General features: G+C 41.4%; 2 protein-coding genes and 1 long non-coding RNA gene across 8 annotated transcripts in view; 2 read left to right on the top strand and 1 right to left on the bottom strand.

Annotated features, from left to right (window-relative positions):
• Septin7 (septin 7) overlaps positions 1-27,166 on the top strand; it is a 325,981-nt gene that overhangs the window by 245,593 nt on the left and 53,222 nt on the right. Inside the window, exon 1 of one of the 6 annotated variants that reach the window (XM_075966502.1) lies at positions 21,261-21,931. The exons of 1 other annotated variant lie outside the window; for it this stretch is intronic. Coding sequence is in view for 2 of the 5 variants with exons in the window: in XM_075966499.1 (XP_075822614.1) it covers positions 21,849-22,200 (352 nt within the window). In the remaining 3 variants the exon portion in view is untranslated. Of the gene's footprint in view, positions 1-21,260; positions 22,201-22,511; positions 22,651-27,166 lie in introns of those variants that run through there. 4 more of the 6 variants (XM_075966498.1, XM_075966499.1, XM_075966500.1 and 1 more) reach the window with 4 other exon arrangements.
• On the bottom strand, positions 7,313-21,898 carry LOC142846273 (uncharacterized). Its single transcript, XM_075966506.1, has 2 exons — positions 20,984-21,898; positions 7,313-8,217 (listed from the first exon to the last, which is right to left on the bottom strand). Exon 1 carries the CDS (start codon positions 21,896-21,898, stop codon positions 21,233-21,235), a length of 666 nt encoding a protein of 221 aa, XP_075822621.1. The 3' UTR covers positions 7,313-8,217; positions 20,984-21,232.
• Positions 11,991-16,488, top strand: LOC142847237 (uncharacterized). The gene is made up of 3 exons (XR_012910132.1): positions 11,991-12,087; positions 13,163-13,310; positions 16,049-16,488. It is a non-coding gene; the product is annotated as an uncharacterized LOC142847237 (long non-coding RNA).

The raw sequence follows: 27,166 nt of genomic DNA, 5'->3' as shown, positions 1-27,166 counted from the left end.
TAAGTGGAAAAGGGATTTAAAAAGGATATGCATTGCATATATGCGTGAAATTGCCAAAAATGAAACAGAATGCTGAAAAAGGAGTTAAGAGGCTTCTGAGGAAGGGTAGAGAACAGGGAAGATTGGTTTGAGTGTTAATGTTGAAGGGATACATTGTTGAATTCATTAACAAAGATAAAAAAAACAACACAGGACCGAAGAGATGGCGCATTCAGTTTAGATTAGAGTTCAAAGCATCTGCGCTCCATGAGCACGAGATGATCAGCTTTTAGTAAGAAATAAGGGCATGCTTAGGGGGAGACGGATGAGAGCCACCAAGCTGGGAGTCACCCTTACAGGAACACAGGTAGACACTGCGCTCCATGAGCATGAGATGATCAGCTTTTAGTAAGAAATAAGGGCATGCTTAGGGGGAGACGGATGAGAGCCACCAAGCTGGGAGTCACCCTTACAGGAACACAGGTAGACACTGCGCTCCATGAGCATGAGATGATCAGCTTTTAGTAAGAAATAAGGGCATGCTTAGGGGGAGACGGATGAGAGCCACCAAGCTGGGAGTCACCCTTACAGGAACACAGGCAGACAGATCAGCAAGGAGATAGATGAGACAATGAGGAGGCTATTGGGAGTTAAAAGAAAAAGACTGAAGAATGAATCTTCAGATATATTACATTTAGAGAGTGTGGGTGTTGCTATTTAGAGGGGTTGTTTCTTGTCTGTTTTTTGTTTGGTTTGGTTCGTAGGCAGAAAAGGAATCTTGAAAGAAAGCTAAATGGAAGCAGTCAACAGCACAGGAGAACCGGAAGAATGTTAACATGGACACCAGTGGAAGATAAGAGTTTTCATAAGGAAAGTGTGGTCACTGTTTTAAGTTGAGCAGATGAGCTTAGAAGGTTTTAGCTGTGAGAATTTCAATAGACTAGTGATGCTGAGGATCAAGTGGAAGAAGATATCAAAGTGGATTAAAACTGTAGGTGAAGGAGACAAATATACCATGAGCACAATTATCATGCAGGAGTTTTTCTCCTTCAGGTAGGAGAGCAAAGGGTGGCAGATGTCAAAGGAAGGATGTCAAGGGAGGAAGGCTCAGAAAATACACAGAATGCAAGTAACTGATAGGGCCATGTGGAGAAGTCTGTGAAAGGGAAAGAGAGAGAAAAAGAGCAGTGTATATAATAATAGAGTTTCTGTACTTGTCTCTAAAACAAAAACTTATTCATTTTTTAAATTTTAGAAAAATGTGGCTCTGTTTCAGTCTGTGGTAAAACTACAGAGAAGGTAAAGAGGATGGGTGATAATCTGGGCACAATTAAAAAAATAAGTGATCATATCACATGACCTCTAGTATCTTCTAAAACAGGCAGCAAACACAATGAGTGCAGGAATTTAGCGAGACTACAGAGGACTGAAATAACAGGTATTATTATTTTAAGAGTAAATTAGTGAGAGGTCAGAACAGGGGGGCCTGGTGTTGCTGAGTTCCCAGCTTAAGTGAGCGGTAGGCATTTTAGAACATCCAAATAACCTATGATGTTATACGTTCCAGAAACGTCCAGGTGCTTGGAAGAGGGAAAAGAAAATGTAGATGGATGCTTTTTCTTTTTTTAAAATTTCATTTATTTTATTTTAAAAAATTTATTTTTTCTCATTTTATATACCAATCGCAGTTCCCATTCCCTCCCCTTCTCCAGTTCCCTCCACCTTCTCCCCATTCCATCCCCCATCTACTCCTCAGAGGGTAAGGCTTCCTGTGGGGAGTCAACAAAGTCTAGCACATTGCTTTGAGGAAGGACCAAGGCTCTCCCCCCTATATCTAGGTATAGTGGAGGTATCCCTCCAAAGAGAATGGGTTCCAAAAAGACAGAACAAGCAGCAGGGATAAATCCTGGTCTCATTGCCAGTGACCCCTGCAGACTGCCCCAGCCATACAACTCTTAACCACATTCAGAGGGTCTAGCTTAGTCCTCTGTTAGTTCCTTCCCTGCCAGGTCGGAGTTGGTGAGCTCGCTTTAGCTCAGGTAAGCTGTTTCAGCGGGTGTCCCCATCATAGTCTTGACCACTTTGCTCGTATTCTCATTCCGACTACTCTTTGACTGGACTTTGGGAGCTCAGTCCAATGCTCTGATGTGGATCTCTGCATCTGCTTCCATCAGTTGCTGGTCATCAATCTGACTACAGGGCAAGGCAAGTTCGGGCACTTTCTCCACTGCTGTTTTAGGGTCTTAGCTGGGGTCATCTTTGCGGTTTCCTGGGAATTTCTCTAGTGCCAGGTTTCTTGATAGCCCCATAATGGCTCCTTCAATCAAGATATCTCTTTCCTTGCTCTCTGTCTCTGACCTTCCCCCATCTCAACTATCCCATTTCTTCAAGTTCTTCTCCCCACTCCCCTTCTTCCATCTTCCTTCCCTTCCACCCTTCCTTTTTCCCCCACCCCTATGCTCCCAATTTTCTCAGGAGATCTAGTCTATTTTCCCCTTCCCCGGGAGACCTATATATGTTTCTCTTAGGGTTCTCCTTGTTACTTAGCTTCTTTGGGGCCATGGACTATAAGCTCCTTCTCCTTTGCTTTACAACTAGTACCCACTTATGAGTGAGTACATATCATACTCATCTTTCTGGGTCTAGATTACCTTACTCAAGATGGTTTCTTCTAGTTCCATACATTTGCATGCAAATTTCAAGGTGTCATTGTTTCTTACCACTGAGTAGCACTCCATTGTGTAAATGTACCATATTTTCTTTATCTGTTCTTTGGTTGAAGGGCATCTAGATTGTTTCCAGGTTCTGACTATTACAAATAATGCTGCTATGAACATAGTTGAACAAACATCCTTGTAGTATGAGTGAGCATCCTTTGGGTATATGCCCAAGAGTGGTATTGTTGGGTCTTGAGGTAGATTGATTTCCAATTTTCTGAGAAACCACCATACTGATTTCCAGAGTGGTTGTACAAGTTTGCACTATCACCAGCAATGGAGGAGTGTTTGGCAATGTTCCTTCCGTTTCTATTATGTGAAACAATGTGAGGAGTATAGGTGTTAGCTCTTCTTTGAAGTTCTGGTAGAATTCTGCATTGAAACCATCCAATCCTGGGCTTTTTTTAGTTGGGAGGCTTTTGATGACTGCTTCTATTTCCTTGCAGGTTATAGGCCTATTATAATTGTTCACCTGGTCTTGATCTAATTTTGGTATGTGGTACCTATCTAGAAAATTGTCCATTTCTTTGACATTTTCCAATTTAGTAGTATGATCTAATGATTCTCTGGATTTCCATGGTATCTGTCATTATGTTCCCCTTTTCATTTCTGATTTTGTTAATTTGGATGTTCTCTCTCTGCCTTTTGATTAGTTTGGATAAGGGTTTGTCTGTCTTTTGATTTTCTCAAAGAACCAGCTCTTTCACTGATTCTTTGTATTGCTTTCTTTGTTTCTATTTTATTGATATCAACCCTCAATTTGATTATTTAATGTCATCTACTCCTCTTGGGTGAGTCTGCTTCTTTTTGTTCTAGAGCTATCAGGTGTGCTGTTAAGTCACTAATGTGAGCTTTCTCCACTTTCTTTATGTAGGCAATTAGTGCTATTAACTTTCCTCTTAGTGCTGCTTTCATAGGGTCCCATAGGTTTGGGTACTTTGTGCCATTATTTTCATTGAATTCTAGAAAGTCTTTAATTCTTTTCTTTATTTCTTTCTTGACTCAGGAGTGGTTCAATTGAGCACTCTTCAATTTCCATGAGTTTGTTGGCTTTCTGCAATTAGTGTTATTGTTGAAGTCTAACTTTAAATCATGGTAATCCGATAAGATGATATAGGAGGTTATTCCAATTTTTTTGTATCTGTTAATGTTTGCTTTGTTACTGAGTATGTGGTCAGTTTTAGAGAAGGTTCCATGAGGTGCTGAGAAGAAGGTATATTCTTTTGTGTTTGGGTGAAATGTTCTGTAGATGTCTGTTAAGTCTATTTGGGTTATGGCATCTTTTAGTTCTCTTATTTCTCTGTTAAGTTTCTGTCTGGTTGCCCTGTCTGTCCGTTGGGGAGAGTGGGGTGTTGAAGTCTCCTACTATTAGTGTGTGGGTTTGATGCGCGATTTAAGCTTTAGTAATGCTTTTAATACATATGTGGATGCTCTTGTATTTGGGGCATAGATATTTGGGATTGAGACTTCATCTTGATGGATTTTCCTGTGATGAGTATGAAGTGTCCTTCTCCGTCTCTTTTGATTGATTTTAGTTTGAAGCCTATTTTGTTAGATATTAGAATAGCTGCACCCACTTGTTTTTTAGGTCCATTTGATTGGAAATCTTTCCCCAACCCATTACTCTGAGGTAATGTCTGTCTTTGAGGTTGAGGTGTGTTTCTTGTATACAGCAGATTTTGTATCCATTCTCTTTTCTGTATTCATCCTGATTTTGTATCCATTCTCTTAGCCTGCGTCTTTTTATAACTGAATTGGGTCCATTGATATTAATAAATATTAATGACTAGTAATTGTTAATTCCTGTTATTTTTCAGTGGTTGTGTTTGTGTGTTTCCCTTCTTTGGGGTTTGCTGGTGGGAGGTTATCTGTTGTCTGTGTTTTTGTGAGTGCAGTTAGCTTCCTTGGGTTGGAGTTTTCCTTCTTGTACTTTCTGTAGGGCTGGATTTGTGGAATAGGCATTGTTTAAATCTAGCTTTTTCATGGAATATCTTGTTTTCTCAATTGATGGTGATTGAAAGCTTTGCTGAGTATAGTAGTTTAGGCTTGCATCCGTGGTCTCTTAGTGTGTACAGCACAGCAGATGGATGCTTTAAGCTGTGGGAGATATTGGCTGAAGCAGAGATTGACTTGAAATAAGAATCATGGGTCAATGGGACTGGAGAGATGGCTCAGTGGTGAAACATGCCTGCGGTTCTTGCAGAGGATCCAGTTCTGCTTTCCAACATGGCAGTACAAATACAACTATCTGTAACTCTAGCTCCAGGTGATCCCACGCCCTCTTCTAACTTCCAAAGCCACTGCTCTCACATGCACAAAGACATACATATGCACATATAACTAAAAACTAAAACTAAAATCTTTATTTAAAAGATAGTAAGATAACATCAGGGTGCAGTTAAAAGCACAGTGGCATAAATTTTGCCTGATATGTTCTTTTATTTTGGAGGGAGGGGACTTATGGAAGCTTGGTGGATGGAGGAAGTACAAAGGTATAAACCAGGAGTGAGACAATAAATAGCAAAAGGGAGATAAGTAGTCTAAGAATCTGCAGTATGGAGAAGTTACAGATAATAGTGAATATTGGATATCTATTATTGGTTTGCTAGAGAGGATTTGAAGCAGAACGATGTGGAAGAGAAGGAGATCAGAGTTAAGATAATCAGGAGGGATTCTGCATCTCAAAGAACACTTGATTATAGATTTTTTTCCCAATAAAACAAAAGCTATATTTATATGGCATTTAAAAATGACATAGAAAAACATTTAGAAAGACACTCAGTCTTTTTCATTCAATAAATAATATATATTGAGTGTTATAACGTGTCAAATGTAAAACTTATACTTAAAAAGCATGCTTTATGAAAGGATCTTTTGTACAAGATGGCTTAATTAACATTCAGATATTAGTTCCTGATGTCTGAAGTGATGAGTGACCTTGTATTGAAAGTCAAAAGTACAAAGCGGTTACTTTGAAGAATGGAAAACAATAAAATAGGAAGGCTGGACCTAGTAATTATGAACTATCACCCTACAAATAAACAAATAGTTAAATCAAGTTAAACAATAGTGATTCTTGAGAAATTGCCTGTGCTCATCATGAAACAGTCAATTTCCTTAATGTTTTTCCTTAAAGTATAAGCTTTCACATTCCATATCAATGAGCCCAGAAAGGCAACTTTTCTCACCAACACACCTCTGTGTTGTCCTAAGACTCATTTGGAGATGGCACATCTGGAGTCGCTGAACACACAAACCACAACAAGCTGGACTCACTGGCCCTTTGTACCCAGCATGGGACGGAGCCACAATTTTCTAAAGTTTGAAAAATAAAGAAGTTGTTTTTTTAGAGACAAGTACAGTGACTCTATTATACACACTCATCAGGACACTGTGCAGAGTTGGGGATGTTGTAATCATCCAATTGAAAGAGGAATTGTTAGCAAGGGTTGAAAATACATGTAAACAGCTCTGAGAGTACACACTATCTTTGACCAAACACAACAGCATCTCTTTACACAGTTTTCAAACACTGTTTAAAGAATGATGGGGAAGTCCTATTTTCGCATTACTTAAGTTGAATATAGACAAATATGTTAATTATAAAAGTTGCATGGGCAGATAAGAAAGTTTATTGTACTTTTCTTGTATCTTTTAGATATGCTTGAAATTTCCTTTAATAAAAAGAAACGAGTAAGAGAAATCTCTTTTTTCCTAACTCTGTAGCTCACATTGCCCTCAAGCTCACAGCAATCCTCCTATATCCAGCTTCCGTGCTGGGTTTGTATGATGCACCTGGTTTCACATCTATTTATTGTGCTAATGTAGCTAGAAGATGTGGGGCTCCTTCTTTGCTTTGCTCCTCCCTGTTGACATGCACTGCAATGTCTGAAGAGTTGCTTACCCCACTTTCTTCTTCTCTAGGACAAATTAGATGACATGGACACTAAAATTTGGATGGTGTAGTATCATTACTACTGTCCCCTCATACCTAACTCTTGCATAGGCTATTCTTTTGTTATTTCTATGGAACTTAAGCATTCACAGGTATTCTCCCAAATAGGTGCCCTACCAGGATTCAGACCAAGTGACACAGATTTTAATTACTCACCAACCAACCTTAAGAACCTACTATACATCATTGTTTAATATTATTTTATTTTCAGTGACACACAAAATGCAAGGTAGTGAACAGCACTCAACAGACTGCCTTGAATCACTCAGTAAAATTTGATTAAAAACCTACCATCTTCAAGGCCTTGGTCACATAGCATGATTGGAATTTCTGCAAGGAATCAAGAATGAGTGAAGCATATACAGAGCTTCTAAGTAAGGGGTAGTGAAATTTATAAAATTTATAAAAATTCAAATTCCCAGACTGAACAGAGAGAGGTCCCAGGAAGCCTTGGAAACTACTGCTCTATATCATCAAGTCTCAGGGGCCCAGTTGTAACGGCGTAAACGAATGCAGACAGATTATAAAAATATATATACAGCTTTAATGGAGAAATAGACTTACAGAACCACCGTTCCCACGGAGTCCAGGAAAGCAGAAGCAAGCCCGCTCGCCAGATTTATAGGTAAACATTAGCCCGAGGCGAACACGCCCCCTAAGGGGCGGGACTTATCCCTACACCCAGTGAATCCCAGTCCATCCAAAGCTGAAAACATTTTCCAGTTGGAGTATAGTTTGCAGGATATGTGTCTGAAGTCCATCCTGGTGCTGGAAGGTATACACAAAGAGGACCAAGGCCTGGAGAAAATTCAGCAGGACCTGGGCAAGATTTAGAACTTGGAGCCCAATGGCCTGAGGACTGGGATTTTGGACCTGCTGAAGTACTAATTAGAGACTGTATAAAGATGAGTTATACATTTTGTCATTTTTAGTGTGTCAGATATAGTGCAAAGCTCTTCACTCATGTAATCTCATCCCATCTTCATGACAATTCTATGAGACCGAAGCTGATATTTTAAGATGACCAACTTCTCTACCCCTCTCATTTTGTGTTCTTTTCCTCTCTCTCCTTTTACCATTCAAGACTAATTTGTTCTGCTGTGCACTCATGCACATGAGGCATCCACTGGAGACAGCTTGACCAATAGTCCCACCTTTAAAGAAAACAGACTCTTCAAAAATCATCAACTGTCAATAGCTCTCCAGCTAGAGGTGGGGGTTTATCACGAGCCCCTTCCCTCTTGATGCTGGGATGGGGACTGTCTTGACCTTGTGCAATCTTCCCCAGCCAACCCCAGCTGCTGTGAGGTTTTGAATACAACAGTCCTGCCGCATCCACGAGACACTGATCAGCTCCAGTCCTCAACCTCTGGCTCTCACACTCTTCCTACCCACCTCTTCCTCAATGGACCCTGAGTCCCAGGGAATGGATTATGATATAGATGTCCTCCTTGCAGCTGAGCACTTCACAGACATTCATTTTCTGCAAGTTGGCCAGGTTTTGAGTTTCCACATTAACCACTGTCTACTGCACAAAAATCTCTGGGGTCGGAGAGCAGTCCTCATCTGTGAGTACAGAGATATTGATTAGAGGCAGTTTGATGTCGTGTCCATTTTGCGAGATAACGATAGTAAATTCTGTGCTGTGGTAAATAAGCTTCACTAACACAGGTTCTTGGCCAGAGTTACAGCATCAGGTATATTTTTCCTCCTGTGGAGCAGGCCTTAATAAGTGCCACTACTTCACCCATGTTATTTTTAAGCCCATTTTATATCTTGCCAGGCTGTTTGTTACTGTAGCTGACAGGGTTCATAGCTAAGTAAGACATTTATGGCTTTATCCCTCAGCAGCCTGCCTGGCCCTGTCCAGTATGATGAACGCTAGCTAGAATGGGGAAAACTTCTAGATCAGTACCAACTTGATGCTGGTACTGATGTCCTGCAGCGAAAGTGCGTGATATTTTCATCCATAGAGTCTTAGCATCAAGGTCTCGTGTTTAGGAAGCTTATAAAAGAGCTTCTTCATACCTCCTAAGTGCTAGTTATCCCTCCTGCTCCTCTACGCTATCCTCTTTTCCCTCTCTGCTAGTTAAACCTCCCTTCCCAATATTCAGTCATTCCCCTTTCTATCACCCAGGGCTCCTCTTACAGGAGACACCAGGCATCTGGGAATGTTCATACCACACTCCGAAGCGGGCAAAATAAACTCCCATTAACTCCTAACTGCCAAGGTTCTCATTATTTCCAGACCATGTCTCAGTCAATGCCGGGGCCTTTGTCATTATGCTCGCCACGGTTATCGGTTATCTGATTCTGTTTTTGCCCAGTACCCAAGTGGGGGAAGGGCTGCCTAATGATCTTCAGCTCCATTCACAGGCTATAGTGTCTGCTGACAGATTCAAGAGGGCTGTGCATTGGGAACTACTGATTCTGAATAAAGATTGGGAGCTTGAATGAGTGCAGGCACTGTGAGGAGAGTGGGGGAGAAGGGCTTGAAAGGTATGCTGGATTCCCGAGCTCACACTTTTGGATAAGCTGGATGCTAAGTGCTGTCTGGAGAGACAGGATAAGATCTCAGAAGATAGAGGGATTAAGGGTTCTGCTGCTTCAGAAATTCTCTTGAAGCACTTTTCCTACCACTGTACAAGCCTGTCTGTACAAAGTCCTCATTTTCCAATGGGAACAATAAGTGTGTGTCTACTTTTCACAAAGACAGTCATTGGTGGCCATTTATCAAAGCCCCTTTCTTTTTTTTTTTTTTTTTTTTTTTTTTTTTTTTTTTGGTTTTTCGAGACAGGGTTTCTCTGTGGCTTTGGAGCCTGTCCTGGAACTAGCTCTGTAGACCAGGCTGGTCTCGAACTCACAGAGATCCGCCTGCCTCTGCCTCCCGAGTGCTGGGATTAAAGGCGTGCGCCACCACCGCCCGGCAGCCCCTTTCTTTTTGATAACTGAGGTTATAGGCCCAAACTCGGCTATATTAGTATCCTGAAGGCCAGCACTGTCTTGCCTGCAGTAAATGGTAAACAACAGTGTCTCTCCTGGTACCCACCCTTATTTTAGTTCGACAGGAACTCAAGACTAATATTGAAAAAAAGAAAAAAAAAAAGGAAAATGACTAGCCTTGGGTTTCAGCACCAGATGAATGAAAAAAAGTAAAAATAAAAATAAAAGGATATGAGTGCTCCTAGGTATTGGCACCAAATAATAAAGAAAAAGGAAAAGGAAAAGAACATGACTAGTCCTAGGTATGGTAGAGGAGAAAATTTATTATAGATGTGTGGGAGAGAATAGTCAGAGGCAGGGACATCGAGGAGAGTCCAGAGTGGACATGAGCCATGTGAGGAGAGGGCAAAGGAGAGGAAGAGAGGGGATCCAGGTTCGGCTACCAGGAGGCCCAAAAGAGAGTAGACAAAAGGACCAAATAATCAAAATGGTTGGATTATACAGGAAGGGCAGTCCAGGCCCCTGGCATGAAGTTTAGGGTAGGGGGCAAGGTATGCCAGCCAGGAGAGCAAGGTATGCCAGCCTTAAGCTGTAGGGCCTGAGGGTGCAGGAGAGCCTGCTTTGAGATGTTAAATAGGCACTCCCCATTTGTCCCAGCTTTGAAACCTAACAAAGACAGCAGAATTTTGTCTACTTAACAATCACTTTTGAGCTCTTCATTGCTCTAGCAAATACCTATGACTACTGACTACCACATATATTTAAATAATTTAGATTTAGAGGTGGTGACTTGCTTGCTGAGGAAATATAGTAGTAGCTAGTGGTATTCCTGGGTGATGATGATGATACTCAAGAGTTAATGTCAAATTATATGATCATTTTCTGTTTCCTGTGTATAAAACAGAAGTAATTTTACACGCCAGCAGTAAGAGTTGACTTTGTGATTTATTTTCTGCAAATTTTGAAAAATCACATGACTTTTCTAAGTTGTGTTTTCTACCACAATGCAGCAGAAATATTAATACTTGCCTTGAGAAGTTCTTCCAAGAATTGTACCAGGATGTACTATCTGTGAAGTGCTCAGAAATCATGTTGATGGATAGGCACTTGATGCTCAAGAAGTGGGGTTTTGGAAATGTATTGTCGAACTTCAGAGACTTTAAAATAAAACCCTCTACCTAAGTGCATAGGATAATTTAAGAATTATCAGGTTTAATTTTAATTCAAAGCAAACATACTTATTGCAGGAACTCAATTATGTAAGTGGAAAATAAAAGGTAAAAGGCCCCATTCCCAAGTCCATACCTTGGAGGTAGTCACTCTTGGCAGGTTGACATATATTCTTTAGACATCTTGCTAGGTATCTACAAGTGTTTAATTTTAGAACACAAGTTTAGCTGGGTGACGGTGGCACACACCTTTAATTCCAGCACTCGGGAGACAGAGGCAGACGGATCTCTGTGAGTTTGAGGCCTGCCTGGTCTACAGAGTGAGTTCCAGGACAACCATGGCTGTTATTCAGAGAAACCCTGTCTCAAAAAACAAAAAGCAAAACAAAACAAAACAAAAACAAAAAATACAAGTTTGGATTATATACAGTGTTCAGCAACTTGGAATTTTGATTTAACAGTCTATTTAGACCTAGAATTCTATTTGACTAATAACAGATTTATATCATCAATTCTAATTGAATTGATAAGAATTAGATTTGATGATATAAATCTATTACTAATGATTAATTGGGCTATTTATTATTTTTTGCTCTTTCACCCACTGGTGTACTGAACATTCTTAAGTAATCATCTTTTAGCATGTGTACTAGGTATTTTCTTTTCTAGGACAAATTCCTAGAAGAAAAAATGGTAAGTCAAAGAATACTCACACTGGCCAGCCTTCATTAAATTGCATGGAGAATGTTGCAGTTTGCTTGGGTCCCTCAAGAATTTACATATTGAAGCCTTTGATTTCCTCAGTGCTTCAGGATGAGACTGTATTTAAAGACAGGGCCTTTAAAAGGGAGATTAATTTATTAATAAAACAAGATTGCTACAGGGGCCCTAAATCCACTGTGACTTGTATCCTAATAAGACAAAGAAGTTTGGATGTCCAAAGACACGAACAATGTGCACACAGAGGGCAAAGGCCATGCAAGGAGACGGGAGAGGACAGGCGTCTGGAAGCCAGGAAGGAAGCCTCGGGAGAAAACAGCTTACTAACACATTGTTCTTGGCCTCTCCGCCTCTGCCACGGTGAGTAGACTACTGATGACATCCAGCTTGCAGTATTCCACGGTGGCGGCCCTCACAGACGAGTGTGAAAGGCTTGGCGAGCCTGCTTTGCTGCGGTTCTGTGTTACCAAGTGGGCTACTCTAGTGGTTCCCTCCGCGTCTCACTGCTGTGCCTGCTCTCCTTGCCCTACTGCCCTGGCATGCTGCACTTTACCTAACCCGCTTGTTTACTATAATCTTGGGGAAACCCCAAGGATCTTTGGAGGTTAGTGAACAAGATTTCTATTTTTATTTAGTTTTTGCTATTATTTTTAGGGTGTATGTGTAATTAGTGTGTATGGGAACACACATCACAGCACACAGGTGCTGGCTCTCTCCTTCCACCATTTGTATGGCCCCCAGAAATCAAACTTACATCATAGGCTTGTGCTTTTACCTGATGAGACATATCTATGGCCATATTTTTTGTTGTTTTATTTTTGCTTTTGCTTTGTTGTACCTCATTCTGGCGAAAGATTAAAGGACAAAGTAATTACAATATTTTTCCACTGAATTCTTCCTACTTTTTAATATATAATAGTAAGAACAAAAGCAATAATTTTTTCTCACACAATCTCTCTCAAGTGTTTCTTCCCTGGGTTGATGTTCGGTGGATGACTGTAAGTTTATTGAGTACGTTGTTTTGTAATACAGAGGTTTAGACTTAGAGACCTCACATACTAGGCAAGCTGTTTTGTCACTAAGCCACATCTCTGCCCCTTCTAAAATTTTTATTTTTGTTTTTTTTTTTTTTGAGACAAGGTCCTGCCAAGCTGTTCAGGCATCCTCCTATATCAGCCTTCAACGAACTGATACTACGGGCCTGTGCTCCCAGGCCCAGATAAAGCCACCTTCTGATTCATAAAGTTAAAAGAATCTGGGCCAACCTCATAGCTAAAGGCAGCACCCTTTCACACAGTCCCTCTTCCTGACCACTCCACCTCCCTAACGCTCATGAAATCTGATGTGTGTGCTTCTTGGAGAAGCAGGAAGGAAACCTGAATTTTCCAAGGAGCTGTCCTATGGTCCACAGCCTGTCAGCAACCTTTACATACTTGACATTCTTCTCATTTCCTAAAAGAGTGACTCACCCAGAACTCACAGCCACACTAGCTGGAAGACTTGCTCTCCCGTCTCCTATTAATTTTTCCCTTTTAACATTTTTTTTAACCTTTAATATAAAAGACTGCTCTCCTGGACATGACTGCACATTGGTTATACAAGCAGAGGTGAGTGTCTGTGATCTAAAGGAGGGTTTTTCTTTTCTGATCTCTTGCTTGCTTGTTCTTTTTTCTTCCTAGAATTCATTTGGGCTGTGCAAGCACCAAAGACCTGGAAAGTCTGAGTTTATTTTTGCCTAACAGATAAGGAAGCCATGGGGGACTTGAGTCAGACCTGCCTCAACTACCTGGTCAGGATGGCCTAGCAGCAGCCTGGCTGGAGTAGGAGGTGAGCACATTGCCAATACAGTCAATTGAGCCTGAGAGAGGCGGGGTGGGTGGGGGCTGTCATGCAGAATTTACAGGAAGACTATTTAAGAAAGGATTTTTCTTTTGTGCTTGTTTGTTTTTACCCTAATATATTTGCATATATGTGCAAAGGAAGTTGGGGACAAATTAAGAAACAAAACCAAAGATAATATTCTCCCTATATGTAATATTCACACTTTACCTTTTTGTCCTTTCATTGTATTTTTTGGTATTGATTTATTTATTTTTGGTTTACTAAGCCAATTAAGAACCTCAAAATATATACAATTATTCCCAATAAACTTAAGTAACCACAATGTGTAGGTAATTACACCAGACTTCATATGAGATGCTCAAGTCATTGTGCTAAATTCTGTACCAGATTGCCAAAACGTAGTCTGCCTCAGGACCTTTTGCTCAACACTTTACAAAGACAGCTAGATTTTACAAAAGAAAACATTTTAATTGTGTGGAGGTCAGTGAAAGAATCCAAATATCACTTATATTTAGCTAAAAGTACAATATTATTTTGAGAAAAGAGCAATAAATACTTTCATCAGAACCTGATTTCAGAAGTGTTCATTTGTGTGTGATAAATTATGAAAGGGAAAGGGAGTCCCGCCCATGCCATATGTGCACTCCAGAGCTATAGTAATATGATCATCTGCAATACAGCTGCTTCACTTAAATTCTCACATTTATAACTTCAATAGTATGTAGCATATGGACTATGAAAAATAATACTTGAGCCAGTTCTGAATTTGGTAGGTAGGTGATTTAGAGTATTAGGCCTCCTCTAACCTTCTAACTCTAAGAAATTAAATGAAGGAGCACACAAATATAGCCTTTGGAAACAAGAAATTGAGTAGAAAATTATAGTGAGATTTCTAATTTGTCTTAATAAAAAAGCAGAGTCAGATATTTGTAGGGCCCGGGTTTACCCTTGTTCCTGGGGTGCATCTTGAGGACAGTTTGTCACCCAGCTAAAACATTGTTTGTTCCTGTGCTCCCCCTGCCCCGCCTGGTGATTAGCTGTAGGGCATTCAGCTGATCTCCTTTTGAATGACCCAGGTCTCTCTGTGTGTTCTTTCAATCTTCAGGCCCTTGCCCGACTCACACATGGTACAGTGGCGCGCGAACTGTACCGAGGGGGTAACACAAAATCGGGTGTTACAGGCCTCTATGGCTAACTAGTGGCCAGCTCCACACTCTGATCTTTAGGCAAGCTTTATTTGTTAAAGCACAGACACAACATCACAACAGCAAGCACTAGTGCCAACTGAGATGTTACTATCATCTTGGATGAAAAAGATGTCTACTATTTTCACTTCATGAAGTCTCTTCATCTGTGGATAGTATTTGACTGGAATGATGCTATTATTTACTATAAAAATTCTGGAAGTAAACAAAGTAAGAACAAGCATTAACCAAAACAAGACAAGTCATTCGGTTTAGTGGAATGAAATGACATCCTGAGTAACAGTCACAAACACTATCATTTGCACTCTTATTTTTTGTCAGGTGTTGAAGTATCTCCCTAAGATAAGGTCCAATCAACATAAAATAGTTAATGATGTAGTAAAAGAGTCTCTGAGTTGGGGATGGTAGATAGCTCAGCTGGTAAAGTGCTTGTCATGCAAACATAAGGACCCAAGTTTGATCTCTAGAACCCATGTTAAAAACTAAATGTGGTGACCGGTGGTGGTGGCTCACACCTTTAATCCCAGCACTCAGGAAGCAAGTCTCTATGAGTTTGAGGCCAGACTGGTCTACAGGGTGAGTTCCAGGACTTGCTCCAAAGCTACAGAGAAACCTTCTAAAAAAATCAAAATCAAAACAAACAAAACAAGCAAATAAACAACAAAAAACAAAAACGAGGTGTGGTGACATGTGCTTGGAGATGCTGAGACAGGATGGTCTCTGGGGCTTGGATGGTTCAGTGAGAGAGTATGCCTCAAGAAGGTAAGATGGAGAAGAGACTGAGGAAGATACCTGCTGTTGACCTCTGGCCTCCGTACACACACATGCATGTGAGCTCACAGGAACACACACATATGTAAGTGCTTGTGCAAGCGCTTGAGACACAGACACACAGACAGACACAGTCTCTGAGTTGTTAGGACCCTCACAAAAGAGGGTAGCAATGACACAATATCTTCACTGTTAGTAAATTTTTTACCTGTCCCAGCCAATCTCCATGGTACTGCAATGCAATTGCTTCACTTAAAGCAAGCAGTTCAGGCTAGCACAATCGCCAAGGAATTTGCTTCCTCTTTAAGTTTCCTCTTATTCTGGATGTGAGTTCTTTGAGGTAGACTTTCAGAAAACTCATCAGTCACTAATCAAAGTCTGCTAGAAAAGGGCACATAGGACCGGGCTAGTGCCTACTGCTTATAAAATGATGGTCATGTTCTGACCTATTACATCCATTTAAAATTAGCTAAGTTCAATTCAGTTCACCTTTGTATAGCACGAAGTATTCAGTCATCGCCAAAGTCAATATATTAAGCCTAGTTGCTGAAGGCAGCTGGTTTGTCCCTATTTCCGATTTCAGTCAATTTCTGATTCAGTAGTAGGAAATGCCAAAGGGAGTTTGCAGTAATAGCCTTTTCCACTTGTATGAATTTTAGATTTTTCTCCTGGATTGCTCTAAAATTAATGTCAAACAAAACAAAACAAAATGAGAAGGTACACGGTTTCTTCTCTTTCCTGGCCCAGAGGCAAGTGTCCTGCCAGACTATCGTCAGGGATGTGGAATCCTCAGGGAGAAGAGGGGCTCTCATATGCATGTGAAATACGTTTGTAAGAAAGCTCTGGAATGTGAACATTCTTTCAGACTCCAATGATAACTTGAGATAAATCTGGACTTCTGGGACATCCTATTTCTGTTCTGTCTTCACCCACTCCCTTCTTGGCTGGTGGGAAAAAGAGGTAAAGAATTTAAGAATGGGAGATATTTATTCTCATTTTTTTCCCGTTTGTTTAAATTTCTGTTTGTTTAAATTGGCTGAAGTTGCAATCTCCCTCCCTTTCTTTTCCTTTCCCTTCTCTTCTTCTGTTGTGTGTTTTAACTTTTCTTCTGTGATGTTTGATCTTTAAATAAAGTATGAAGTTTTATTTTTCTCTAGTTTTTGTTCATTAACCTTGTAAATGTCACATTCTAGTACTTTGTAGATTCTTAATCGGGATAGGGATATATCAGTATCTATTCTCTTTCATTTGTCAAACATCTCAATTCAATTATTTTAATAAGCTTGTTTGGTTTCCAGAACCTTCCTCTGACAACTATGGTATTTAATCACGCACATTTAAACCACATGCAGGTTTCATGAAAACTTAGAGACTTTGTGGATGACAGACATGTTAGTTACTTTTCTGCTGCTGTGATAGAACACCATGACAAAAACAACTTAGGATGTAATAGTTTCCTTTTAGCTCCCGAGTGACAGAGTCCACCATGCCACCATGGCAGGGAAATGGGGGAGAGGGGAAGGAGGGAGAGAATCCCTATGCACTGGATATGGGATGCACACCTGTAATCTCAGTGCTAGCAAGGACGGGCAGGAGGATTGTTATGAGTTCAAGACAAGCCTAGACTACAGAGACTTCCAGAATTCCAAGGTCTAACAAGCCACTATGTGTTGGGATCCTGGTGAAGTAGAACTCAGTGCTGAGCATACATAATCTATGCATCTACAGCAGGGCTCAAATCCACCCTCTTGGGACACCTTTTCTTGCCTATGTGGAATAAATCTATTGAGCTACTAAATAAAACTGAAATTAAAACTAAGAAAATTTTAGAATTTTATTTACTAACTCAATTCACAAATATCTAAAATTCATTAAAATATGATAAATTAATATGTTAACACAAAACAATCTTATGAAAAATATCTCTATCTTCTAAAGCAAAAAAAAATTAGTTTGAGGAAATGTCATTGTTTTACATTTTGGCAAATTCCTTTAATGTCTAGTTTAATAAAAAACAGCTGATTCTTTTATGGATTTTTTTCATTCAACCTGTTTCAATTATCATGCTGAAAAATGTCAGTGTATTTTCATGAGAAAAAGATTGAACAGAAAATAAATCCTCATATTCAATTTAAAATTGGCCTTAAAAGTCAGTATTAGCATTTAAAAATATGACTCTTACAGCTTCCTACATTTTCAAAGACAAAAATCCCCTCCTCACTACCAGGATTCCTCACTTGACACCTAACCACTATACTAGTGCCTACTATACAATTATCCCTTAGGAAATAGTTGCTGGATTAAGTAAATAAAACTACACGCTGTGTTGGGGCTATCTAGGTTACCAAGAATTCCTGCTCTCAAGGAGTTTGTATGCCACTGGAAGAAAGGCAAATATTTACAAAATTGTACTATTAATACATTATGAGAGGAAAAACAAGATGCTATGAAAGATTAGAGGGTGTGCGGCCCAATCCTGGGAGATCAAAAAAGGCTTTAAGGGGGACAGTGGTTAAACTGAGACAAAATAAACATCAAATAAGAAGTGTGAGAAAGGAGAGGAGACTGGAGTGCGCAGTAGAGGGGCAGCAGAACTTGCTACAGTCGAGCCTTGAAGGGAGCGGGCCAGAAGTGTGGATAGATCTTGAAAGTTTTCTAAAAAAATGTCTGAGGACTGAACAGGAGACTGGCACGGCTAAGGCTTAGAATGACCACTATGGGTATAGGTAAGAGCGAGCTGAATACAAGGCAACAGGCACAACAGTTGCTATGAGGAGTCAAGTCAAGAGAAAATAGCTATCTAAAAATAATGGAGATGGAAGGAAACGGAAGCAGAACTGAGAAAGGAAACTTGACTGGGTTTCCTGATGATCTTTGGAGGACACGGCGGAGTATGATATCCCGATTTGTGGCTTATACGGCGGGATCAATGATGATACCGTTTGGAGATCTGAGCGAATATAGGCATAACAGCATTTTAGTTTGGGATGCTATGTTTTGAGATTCCTTGGATTATCCAGGATAGACATTTTATTTATTTTTATTTTATGTGCACATTTGTCTGTCTTGTTCCCCGGGGACTGGAGTTACAGACATTTGTGAGCTGCCATGTGGATGCTGAGAATTGAATCCAGGTCCTCTGGAAGAGCAGCCAGTGTTCTTAACCACCGAGCCATCTCTGCAGCCTTAGGATAGACATTTTAAGGTATGTAGACTTTATGGGGACAGCAGGACTTGAAATTTACACTTTGTCAGCACACATGATCATAGATTCCAGGGAGACCACAAGAAGACTGTTAAAGGTGAGATGGGGGGCAGGATGCCACAGTGGATAAAAGCACTTTCTGGGTAACCTGATGAGTTTTATTATTGGAATCAATGATGAAAGAATAGAACAAATTCTCTAAAGTCCGTTGACTTCTGCACATATGGTATACATGCATATATACTACTATAATAAATTACTTTTTAAAAAGTGAGACACAGATTGGGTGAGATGCCTCAGTGGTTAAGTTCACTGGCTGATCTTCCAGAAAACGTGGTTTCCATTCCCAGCACCCACATGGCAGTTCATATCCATATGTAACTCCAGTCTCAGGGCATCTGAAGCCCTCTTCTGGACTCTTTGGGCACCATGTACACACATGGCACACAGACAAATATGCAGACAAAACACTGATACACATACAATAGATAAATAGTGTGTATTGTACACATACGCACACACACACAAGTGAGACAGGAACAAATCAGTTTGAACAACTTCTAGGCGCACGACATTTAAGTGATGGAGAGATAATCCTAGAAGGCAAGATTAAAAATAAGCTAGAGATCTCGGAGAAAACTAGAAAAGCATGGTTTTACAAATCAAAAGATGGAAATTTAGGAAACTATGGTTACTAATATCTAAGGCTTCAGAGAAGTTGATTAAAACAAGAAAAAGTTCTACTCTGTTGAAAAACTAAGTACTGATGAAATTATGAAGAATTTAGGTAGTGTGATAAGGGAAAAATCCTGAAGCTTATGGACTAGAATAACAAATCTATTGAGAGAAGTTCCTGAGAAGACAGAAAGGTGTGCTTCAGAGACGGCAGAGGGGGAAGGAAACACCTTACTCACAGCACCAAGTTAGAGGTGTGCAGGCAGTTCTTGTGAGTGAGGAAACAATTTGTTGTTAATAGTAATTTGTTTTCTGAAAATAAATGAGAGATGGCTTGACAATAATGCAGAGTATCTGAAGATTATGTTGTTAAAGTGGGAAGAAGAGTTAACTAGGGTAATAAGCATTGTTTGATGAATTAGGCAGTTTACTTGATTTGTACATTGTAAATATATAGAAAATAACCTACACAGTAAGCCCAGAATTTTATATCAATTTTTTCAAAGCTTTTTCTGAGTTAGGTTAAGATCTAGACTTTATTTTGTGAACAAATGTAATACTGAAGACAGCACAATAGAAAGACTATTAAATGAGCGCAATTCTCTCCTTGTTTACTTGTTTACATATCATTTTCAACATATGCACCGTATATAACATCAGCTACTAAATCTCTTTCTAAGAAAGCTCCACATCGTATAATCTCATTTCCTGTAATCTTCCAAGAATTTTTAATGGAAAGCACTAGTTATTATCTGAGGTAGACTTGGTATAGCACAACTATATCTTTGACATTATATTGAGAATTTGTCCATTTTCAGGAAATGATGCAACTCATAATTCACTAATCTTAGTGAGAATCCGATCTTACTTTATAAGCTCTCCCCAAAGAAAGTTACTAACAGAGACAGAGACAAATATTTTCTTCTTTATAGATTATTAAATTCTATCAGTAATAGTATTTTGTTTAATTTTACACTATAACCATTATAAATTAACTATATGTAAGAAATATTAGTAAGCTTCTACTATGCACAGGACATGCATAGTAATTAATCTATTAAATTCTAACAGAAACCTTGTAAGCCTCTATAGGAGGAAACTTTATCACAGAAAGTTAAGGAATTTATACTAGACCACATACCTAATATTGTAAGGTTGGATTTGAACCTAAGCAATCTAACTTTGTAGAACCTGTCTATTCTCTACAGTGCCTTTTTCAGGTCAGAAATTTAATGAAGTTTCCTAAAGTAAAATGCTCACTTGAACTTTAGCAAATTTAACAGAATGAAATGGTTGGCAGTTAAGGTGGAACAGACTTAAAGAGCAGTTGTAAAAATGTAGACTGAGGAACATAGATCAAGATACAATATAACTGCTTTTCTTAGATAAAATTTCTTTCCTTAGGAACAAAAAGCTACTTGGAAATATGTCAAGTACACAGAAAACAGTTGCAATCGAACACCCATGTAGCCTATACCTAATTTTAACATACCTTAAGTTTGGGCTGCCACATTTTCTACAGATTACCTGTTTAGAAAATAGTAATAGGTATAGTGGAACGTTTCCTGTTACATTCCCTTCTCTGCCTCAGTAAAAGTGGCTATTATTTTAGATCTTATATGTGTCATTTATGAGGCTTTTGCACTTTGATTCCACGGCTTCTCATTTAAAAGGCTTTATTTATATTAGAGCATCTCTGCAACTTGCTTCCCCCCTCGATATTGTGTTAATGTACTTATCCATATTAACGCTAGTGGCTTCAGTTCGCCGAGTGTCAACTCTTTAGTAACAGTGCAACTTACCGACTCCATTAGTACTGTTTCACTGACATAACTACGCTGCTCGGAAGATTGCTTGGTGTTCACAGTTAACTTTGTATACAAAATTCCTTAACGAGCTCAACTTTCCAGCCAGGGGAGCCATCGGTTTCAAGAAAGGAGCTAAAGACAGGAGTGACTCCTAGCAATCTGCGAAAACTCTCACTAGGATGCTTGTGAGGGAAGGTTCCAAAATGACACCTCCCGCCTTTCACCAACACCCTCAACTGAGTTTCACACGTGTCCATTCATTTCCTCCCTCAGAGCGGAGCGGGGACCAAGGTGAGTCAACAGGAGTGCGGCGGTGCAGAGCCCGCAGGGGAAACCGCACGAGCCGGCCTCCCCGCTGCGCCAGACCACCAGAAATGACCAGAAGGAGGTGTGGGGCCAGCGGGGCCTAATCTCACAGTCCACCCAGAAGGTCCCCGACGCGAGGGGACGGGGTGGGTGGCAGGACAGACACCTGCCAGCGTCTTCTCCTTCACAAAGACCGCAGGTCCGCAGAAGGGCCTCAGCGGGCCCCCACCCTGAAGGCACTTTTCCAATAGCTGACTCCAAGCAGCGCCTCCCAGCCTTACGCCAACTCCGTAAGGAGCCGCCGAGGCCAACCCCGCGGCTCCCGCTGCTCCCAAACCTGACGTGAAATTGCGCGGGGCGGCACTGGCGGCGGCCATCTTTAGTTCGGGCAAGACCCCGCCCTCGCGCCCCAGCCCCCCGCTCCCATTCCGAAGTCCCTAGGATTTTCAGTGACAAAAGCAGCGCAGTTCGTCTTGGAAGAGGTGCAGAAGAAACATACAAAAGACCCCACTGTCCACGACAACGGAAGTGCCCAGGCGCGGCCAATGTAAACATGGCGGTCCGGGAGGCGCAGCGAATCGGCGGCGGCGCCAGTGAAGTCATGCTCGACGCGAAGCTGGGCGGCAGGCGGTGGAGGTGGGTAATCTCGCGAGAACACAGCCGCCTCGGCTCGGCCCGGAAGCCTCAGGGCGGGCGAGAGCCAGTGGGGCCGTCCGCCTGCTGCCGTGTGCGTAAGTGGGGCAGCGACGCCGGGCGGCTACGCCGCGGAATCGGCGTAGGTGGCTTTGGAGAATCCGGCGGCTGCGCCGCGCCGGGGCTGGTCGCGGAGGGGGAGGGGATGTCGGTCAGTGCGAGATCCGCTGCTGCCGAGGAGAGGAGCGTCAACTGCAGCACCATGGGTGAGCCTCAGCCCCCGGTCGCCGGACCATCCCGGTCCCGGCTCGAGATGCGCGGACCCTCGGCGGCCTCCGGCCGAGTTGGGGAACGCCCTGGGGGCCAGGGGGGCGAGCGGCGCGGCGGGGAGGCGGAGGGCCCGGGGCGCGGCGGCCGGGGGGAGGGGAGGGGAGGCGGCCGCGGTGACAGTTTGAATTGAGCCGAGCCGAAGCGGCGGCGTTTCCTGCGCCTTGGCGGGCAGGCCGGGGGAGCGGGCGGGCGGGCGGGCTAGCGAGCCGCGGCCTCTGAGGCCCGAGCCGCCGGAGCCGCCCCGTCCCAGCCCAGCCCTCGGCCGCCTCCGAGGCCACAGCCTTTCCTGCGTCTCCTCCGGCCCTCGGCCCCGCGGCCTTGCCTGCCCGGGTCTCCCGCCGGAGCAGCCCGGCCAGAGGTCCCCTCGCGGCTGCGGGGGCCGGACGATCAGGGTGGGGATCCGTGAGCGAGCTCGGTGCCGGTTCTCCGTGGGCCGGCCGGGGAGGGAGGAAAAAAGGGATGCGCGGGGCTGGAGTGGAGGTGGCGGAGGAGGCTGCAGCAGTTCCAACAAACGTGCTGCTGCTGCTCCCTTCCTCTTCGGGCACAACCAGAAAGGCTGGTGGATGGCGAGCGGGTCGGGAGACGCATCCCGAGCTTGGCTTGGGTTTAAATTTAGGAAAAAGGGAAAGAGACAGTCCGGAAAGGGCGCCCCCCGGAGGAGGTGTAAAGGATGGGAATGGTGCCTGGAAAAGAGGAGGGGGTGAGCCGACACGGACTGGAGAAGTTTAAGGAAATTAATTTTTGAAAATAATTTCAGTATTCTGTTTTTCTCTTAAGCCTTTTCATTTCCTTTCCTCCCCCACATGCTGGAAAAGGAACAGGCCATTTCATTCATATTTTCCACTCCAGAGTTCCATTCCGTGCTTTTATGTAGTGTGAAATAAGCGGCTGAGTTATTCGTACACATTTCTTTTTGCTGAGTTACTTTTTAGAGTACACTGTTGCAAGTCTGAGTTCTTTGAGTTGAAGGGATAGAGTCTGTGATGACCAGATGCTTGCTAAGTTACCGAAGTCATTACTTAACTACTTAAATCTTGGCAAGTTTATTGCTAAATAGTTCAACTTTAAGAGTTACTTATTTTGGATCTCTTAATTTTGATGAAAAGGAAAACTATCTTTCTGATGGCCTCTGAGTAATCACTCTAACCTAGAGTGACAAGCATTTATATATTTATTTATTTCTATTTATGAGCATTCATTCAGGTTGTGAGGAGTTGAGGAAGCTCTTAGGTTTCATGCGTCCAGCAGAAGTGCAGCCTGTGGAATCCCAGGAGACTGAAGGATGGACATAGCAGCACTAGGGAAAGAGTAGGGGTGATGGGGGAGTGGAGGCAGGAAACACCCTTTCATTACATCCAGTTGAATGGGACTAGAGTAGATAGGGCTTGAATGAAGCTGTAAAAGAAGTGTGGAAACTACATTGGTAGTTTTCCCGATAGCAATGTGCCTTCAGTGATAGAGCATTGTGATGGAGAGGAAGGGAGGGCTCTGTCTGGTTCAAAGTCTTAATTAAAGCGTACCTTTCCATGACTAAGAACTTTGTTTGATGTCAGACATCGATTCAGATCATCTGCCCCTTTTGCTGATGTATCTGTCATATTAAGTTAGTGCTTCACAAGCAGGTGAATGGTTTTTCTCTTTTATTCCTACTTAAGTCCCTTCCTTTATTCCCACAGCACTGAAAATCCAAAGTACTGCAAATATCTTTTAAACAGAATGAGAAAGACCATGAAAGTCCCAACTTTATTATTAGGTCCAATATTCAGAAAATGGTCCTGTTGTTAAAACAATTTCCGAGAGAGGGGCTACAGTTTAGTTGCAAAGCATTATTAGCCCTGGGTTTGGTCTCCAGCTTCAGTTCCCACAAAGATGTCTTACTTTGTGCTTAAAATTTCTATACATTTTATACATAAACCTACTTTCTTTCATGCACTGGTCCACCTTGCTTTCAGAATAGTTAGCTGGATTAGGGTGTTGTGCGGTAATTTCTGGGTAGCTAAAAATGGGATTTTATCAGTTGTATTAAAGATTATGTACTTGCAGCCAGTAACTTTACTATGTAAACTGAGAAGAGCAAAGTATACCTTGTGTTTGAAAGAATGGCACCAGGCTGCTGCCATTTACATTATTTTGAGGGTTTTAAGGCTTGCATATTCATGTGTTTGTGTTTTAGTCTGTATTTGCTTTACAAAGATTATAAGGAGCCTCATTAATCCAAAAGTTTTAAGGCATCTCCCTTTTTATTTTTAAATTTTAAGAATTTGTGTATGAGTGTGTATGTGTGTAGGGGCATGTGGAGTTTAGAGGACAGTTTGTTGGAATCAGCTGTCTCCTTTCACTGTGGCTGTCACAGAATCAACCTCAGGAGGTCAGGCCCGAGAGGCAAGTAAGTGCCTTTGTACCCTCAGCATATGAAGTCTGTTTCATTTTACATCTGGAGCCGTAACTGAATCATTTTGGTAGTTTTCTCGAATGGAGATGAGCCTCCATTCGGTTTCTCAACCTTAGAAATATTAACATTTAGAGTTTATTTTTGTTATATGAGTACGACCTGTAGGTTCATGTGTGTATGTGTTCATATTATATGCTTAGTATTTCCTAAACTTGAGAATTAGGATTATCTAGGTAGCTATTTTGCTCGCTTCCTTCCTTTTTTCTTTCTATTTTGTTTTTTGGTAAGTTTATTTTTAAGTCACTATTTTTTTTTCTTTTTTGGTAATTAGTTTCTAGCACATATCTGACATTGTGCTAGATCAGTCAGTAGATTCAGAGTATAATTTGTGATCCTCAAATATATAGAGTCAGTTATGACCTTGTGTTAGAAAGTGCAGATTATCTGGGTCCCAGAAATGTTTCTTGATTCACAGTATCTAGGAGAGGAGCTTAGGAGCCTTCATTCCCAAGTGTTTCCCAAATTAATAACTTTTTTTAGGTACAATTTTTATACTTTAAAATTTGCAGGTTTTAGGCACTTACTTCAAGGAATCTTGATATAAACACATATGCATCTATAGCCTTACTTACATACCAGTCATGGTATTGAATGTTTCTAACATCTTGACATTTCCTTGTGCGTATTCTCCACCCCATGCCTTAACCTTGTTGTTCCAGGTAACCACTGATCTGATTTCTGATAGTCATTGATTAGATTTTTAAAAGCAGTTTATTGAGATACATACTTATTTTGTATTGAAATACTTTCTTCTGAGTAGTTTTCAAAGTTTTTCTTTCCTTTTTTGTGTGCAGTGTTTATATATGTACCTGTGTGCTTGTGCGTGCGTGTGTGTTTTGTGTCCTTCTGTATGTTTCTGTCCATCCGTCCATCCAAGTATAGCAGCCAGAGAACAATCAGTGGTAAACGCCTTCCTCTGTGGTCTCCACCTTAGTTTTCTTTTTTGTATGTGTTTGTTGTGCTTATGGTTTTGCACATGACTGCGGGAGCATATGCCTATTTGTTTGCTTGCAGGAGCCAAAGGAAGACATTAGGTACCTTTGAAGCTCACTGCTTTGGGATCCACTTGTCTTTCCCCTCGATGCTGGGGTTAGAAGCATTTGCATCAATGTCTAACTTTTTTTGTGTATGTGTATGGGCGTGGTGGTGGAGATGTGAATTTAGGTCCTCATACTTTTAATAAATGAGTCACCTCCCCAGCCCATTCACTTTTTTTTTCTTTTGGTGGGGAGACTCTCACTGAACCTAGAGCTCACTGACTGATTGAGTAGACTAATTGGCTGGCAAACCCCAGACATCTGTTGTCTCCATCTCCTGCCCCTCAGCACCAGGGTTGCAGATGCCTGTTGTCACATTTGGGTTTTATGGCTTATACTTGGGTGTTGGGGGTCCAAACTGAGCCCCTCATACTTGCGTGGCAAGTACTTTACTGAATGCGTTATCTCTTCAGCCCCTTTCTTTATTTTTCAAATGCATAAAAAAATTTTTTAGAAGTTGAAAGGTCACATAATTCTAGTAACTTTCTAGAATTATATAAAGACTTGGGATGAGTCCCTGGAAATCTGATTAACTTTTTCAGCAGTATAAAAACTTTTTTAATAGTCTTGTAATGGCAGTTTCATATATTGTAAGCTTTTTTTTTCTGTTCTGTTTTGTTCTTTTGGTTTTTCTACACAGGGTTTCTCTGTAGCTTTGGAGCCTGACTTGGAACTAGCTCTTGTAGTCCAGGCTGGCTTCAAACCGAAAGAGATCCACCTGCCTCTGTCTCCTGAGTGCTGGGATTAAAGGTGTGCACCCCCATAGCCCAGCCTTTGAAAGCTGTTTTCAAAGATTTAACAAACATTGCCTTGCATATACTGTTGTATTTGTATTTTGTATTTTTTCTTCTGGAATTGATTTTTGTTCCTCCTCATACCTTTTGTGTGTGTGTGTGTGGGGGAGGTCTCAATGAATAGTCTGCGCAGATCTGGAACTCATGTAGACCAGGTTGGTCTAGTTCACTCAAAGATCCACTTGCCCACTTGCTTCTGACTCCACCTGGGATTAAAGGTGAGCACCATCATGCCTAGCTCCTCCCCCAATCTTTAAAGTCATTCAGTTTCCTATTCTTCAGGTCACCTACTTTAAACAGTTTCTTGTATGTACTCTGAAGGATTTAAAAAAGTATGGAATTAAAAATCATATAGACGTCCTGTCCTATGACATCTCTTGCCTCATTTCCCCCAGCTAATCTATTTTAGATTATCAGTATGTAAAGATCATTCTTATTTTGTACTGCTGTGTAAATTCGTTATATGGTGTTTTAGTCTGTCTGTGCTGTGATAACAGCATACCTAAGATTGAAACAATTATAAAGAACAGAAACTCGGTTCTTACAGTTTTGGAGGCTGGGAAGGTCACTATTCACATGCCAACAGGTTCATTAGCAGGTTATAGCCAACTATGTTTCTAAGTTG

Source organism: Microtus pennsylvanicus, chromosome 3, assembly GCF_037038515.1.
Source record: "Microtus pennsylvanicus isolate mMicPen1 chromosome 3, mMicPen1.hap1, whole genome shotgun sequence".
Classification (NCBI taxonomy): Eukaryota; Metazoa; Chordata; class Mammalia; order Rodentia; family Cricetidae; genus Microtus; species Microtus pennsylvanicus.
The sequence above is the reverse complement of the archived record's forward strand: the minus strand, read 5'-3'. Positions and strand labels throughout refer to the sequence as shown.